The sequence below is a fragment of the Zootoca vivipara genome, chromosome 5, assembly GCF_965207765.1.
Source record: "Zootoca vivipara chromosome 5, rZooViv2.hap1.1, whole genome shotgun sequence".
Lineage (NCBI taxonomy): Eukaryota > Metazoa > Chordata > Lepidosauria > Squamata > Lacertidae > Zootoca > Zootoca vivipara.
The window spans coordinates 70642021-70645870 of NC_142588.1; the positions used below are offsets into that span (position 1 = coordinate 70642021).

Consider the following 3850-nt stretch of genomic DNA (forward strand, 5'->3'; position numbering starts at 1 on the left):
TACAGAACGGGACTATCTGACGCGAGCATCCTGGCCTGCGTTTCCTTGGAAAGAAGCAGCAGCGGAAGATTTCCTTTCGGGGCTTACAGAGAAGCTCAGCTGGCTGGCTGCACTTTGGGAAAACTTTCCCCAGCGCCCATCTCCCAACGGAGGGGATTGTGTGGCGGTGCGGACTGGAGGGGGAGCAGACGGCACGTGGGCGGGAGGGGGAGCCCTGTGGCGATGCGGGCAGCCAGCTGAGCGAGCAGAGCTGCCCTTCCTTGCCAGCCTGCCGGCCATCCAGCCAGGCTCCGCAGCAGAGCCTTAAACACCCAGCAGCCAGCAGCATCCCTGACCCGGGGAAGGGAGGGAAGGGGCAGGGGAGTCAGCGGCAGGAGTGGCAGGAGCAGCATCCAATGAGAAAGCCCGCAGAGGGCCGCGGGGGCCGGGCGCGGGCGGCTGCGTTGGAGGCTGCAGCTCCTCGGCCATTCAGCAGAGGGGGAAGCGAGCCGGGTGGGCGCCGCTGCTGAAGCGCCGCTGCTATTGCTGCCTCCGCCGCTGCTGGTGCCTCTGGGCTCCGATTGCGTCGCGCTCTCTGCCTGGCGGGCGAAGAAGTGCTTCGCTCCCAAAGTCTCCATGGGCTGGCGATGGAGCGCCGCCTCCTGAGCATTGCAGAGACCTCGCCGGCGGCTGCTACTGCAGGGAGGCCGGTTCTTCTTCCTCCTTCTCCTTTTCCTCTTCTTCCTCACCTCCGGCTGGATCGAGTGCCTGGCGGGCGTTTGGGAGCGATGGACAGCCGCGGCGGGAGCACGCAAGTCGGAGGGATCTTCTCCAGCGAGCCGTTCGCATCGCCCTAGTGGATTCCCGCATCCGGCCTCGTCTCTTTCCTCTTCCTCCGGCCAGAGCCTCCTGGACCAGCCCGCATCGGCGCAAGGCAGGCAGGCGGACGGGCGGGCAAGGGGGTGGGGGACCCAGGCTGAGCCGGGCGCGCAGAAGGAGGGAGCCTCGGCTGCTGCGCTGCGCCCGCCACCCACCCCTAGGAAAACAACACCAAAAAATCAGGCGCAATGCACTTTTCCGGAGATCGGCGGCTCGACGGGGGCCTCTGCAACTTTCCCCGCTCCCCTGGCTCTGCCTCCGCTCCCCGCCTGGCGCTTGGGCTGCAGAGCGGAAACTCATCGGGCTGCCGGAGGAACTGAGCCCCAGCTCGCCCCTCTCCCTTGCTGGGATGATGCGTTAACTTGGTGCAGAGCAGTCCCCTCCTCCACTTCCTCCTCTTCTGCCTCCTCTCTGCCCGCTTGGCTGGGCGTTTGCTGGCGCTGGGGGTCTGCGCCCAAGTCCTGCGAAGAAAAGAGCTTGAGAAGGTAGCAAGGAAACAGCGGCTTCTGCTTCCACAGAGCCTTGGGGAGCTGCCCCATGCCCAGCAGAGTGCAGTGGGCACCCAGGAGAACGGCAGCGGCGAGGGGCTGCCCCCAAGGACAGCCAGCTTCCCTGAGAGACGGGGACATGCCCTCTCTGCCCGGGAGAAAGCCCCTGGGTGTCCAGACCCACCTTGGCCCAAGCGCCTGCCTGTGATGTGCAACAGTTGGCAGGGCTGGTTTCCCCGCCCTGGCTCCAAACCGCCTCCGGCATGAAGGTGTTCCGCAGGAAGGCGCTGGTGCTGTGCCTGGGCTATGTGCTCCTCCTGCTCCTGACGATGCTCAACTTGCTGGACTATAAGTGGCACAAGGGGCCTCAGCAGTGCAGCGAGCCCTCACCTGCCCGCCGCACCCCCTACCCTCAGCAGCTGCCTTATTACACCTACCAGTCGCGGTCAGACACTCGGGCCCTCTACGGGCCCCCCGTGCCCCTCGCCCGCAAGCGGCAGCTGGTCTACATCTTCACCACGTGGCGGTCAGGGTCCTCCTTTTTCGGGGAGCTCTTCAACCAGAACCCAGAGGTCTTCTTCCTCTACGAGCCGGTGTGGCACGTGTGGCAGAAGCTGTACCCGGGCGACGCCGTGTCCCTGCAAGGCGCGGCACGGGACATGCTGAGTTCCCTGTACCGCTGCGACCTCTCCGTTTTCCAGCTCTACAGCACGGCTGGGGCGGGGAAGAACCTCACCACGCTGGGCATTTTCGGGGCGGCCACCAACAAAGTGATCTGCTCCTCGCCGCTCTGCCCAGCCTACCGCAAGGAAGTGGTGGGCATGGTGGACGACAAGCTGTGCAAGAAGTGCCCTCCACAGCAGCTGCACCTCCTCCAGGAAGAGTGCCTCAAGTATCACACTCTGGTTATCAAGGGTGTGCGGGTCTTCGATATCGGAGTGCTGGCGCCGCTCATGCAAGACCCTTCCTTGGCTCTCAAAGTCATCCACTTGGTCCGGGACCCCCGCGCAGTGGCCAGCTCCAGGATCAAGTCCCGTCACGGGCTGATCCGTGAGAGCCTGCAGGTGGTGAGGAGTAGGGACCCCCGGATCCATCGCATGCCCTTCCTGGATGCTGGCCACAAGCTGAACAGCAAGAAGGAAGGGGGAGGTGGCTCCGACTACCACGCCTTAGGGGCCATGGAGGTGATCTGCGGGAGCATGGCCAAGACCTTGCAAACTGCGTTGCGCCCGCCCGACTGGCTGAAGGGTAACTACATGGCTGTCCGCTATGAGGACCTGGTAGTGGACCCCATCAAGACTTTGCGGCAGGTGTACGGGTTTATCAACCTGGCGGTGAGCCCGGAGATGGAGAAGTTTGCTCTCAACATGACCAGTGGGCCTGGGTACTCGTCCAAGCCCTTTGTGGTTTCTGCCAGGAATGCTAGCCAGGCAGTGAATGCCTGGAGGACAGCACTAAGCTTTCTGCAGATCAAGCAAGTTGAGGAGTATTGCCACCAGCCCATGGCCATTCTAGGCTATGAGAGAGTCAATGGACCAGAAGAAGTAAAGGACCTCAGCAAAACCTTGCTCAGGAAGCCAAGGTTGTAAATGGGCTGCACGCCTTCTGCAGAAAGGGGTTGGATTGGAGAGCAGGTTACAACTTTGCTGAGAATTATATTTACCTGAGAGACAAAGAGCAAGCAAAACGTGGCTCTTTTGTGAGGACATATCATTGAAGAAGACCATTACAATCCTCCAGGGACTATTGATAACACACATTCATGTTTCTCCATTGCTGGGCTGTCAATAATTTAAAACACACACACACACACACTTCAGTCTTTTCTCTCCCAAAGTGTGCAAGGCACGTGATTCAGTATGTACCAGAACCTTTACATACATACTTCTTGTTGTGATGGTGATCATGAAGGACTTGCACAATTGCTGAAGCATTGTTTTTTTTGTGGGGGGAGGGTTGGGGCGGCAAGGAGGAAGGTAAGGCGGGGGAATACTCAGTAAAACAGAATTCAGAGGACTGGACTTTTGTATAAATGTTTAAATGTGATATTAATAAAGAAATCAATAAAAGATGCTGATTTTACAATGACTTAACTGTTTGGGAGGTTGCACATATCGATTTCTGCTCATTTTGAAACTACAGGGCATTGCTACAGAAATATTGCTTGCGTTTTGTTGAGATAGCAGTTGGAAAGTGGATTGCGTGTGGCTGTGTGTTTTACAATGCAACCATCCCTACGAAAGTTAGGGATGTTAAAAAGTACCCGTAACAGACTCTGTGCAGGTGAAGGTTTTAGTGGCAGATAGACATATTTGCAGGAAGTTTTAAGTAAATACTCCCGGGTTGAGAAACAAAAGTAGAACTGAAGTAGTTTTCCACTTCCATAGCAATAACATTACAGCCTTTTGCCAATCTGGCAGTATTTGTATTTGCCTTGAAGTTTGGAGGTTGCTGTATGTACATAGTTTACAATGATACCTATTTCAGTTGTGAAATGAAAACAG

General features: G+C 57.9%; 1 protein-coding gene across 1 annotated transcript; it reads left to right on the forward strand.

Moving 5' to 3' along the window:
• The first annotated feature begins 400 nt into the window (after positions 1-400).
• On the forward strand, positions 401-3435 carry CHST2 (carbohydrate sulfotransferase 2). Its single transcript, XM_035133883.3, has one exon. It carries the CDS (start codon positions 1610-1612, stop codon positions 2933-2935), a length of 1326 nt encoding a protein of 441 aa, XP_034989774.1. The 5' UTR covers positions 401-1609; the 3' UTR covers positions 2936-3435.
• Positions 3436-3850: the final 415 nt, after the last annotated feature.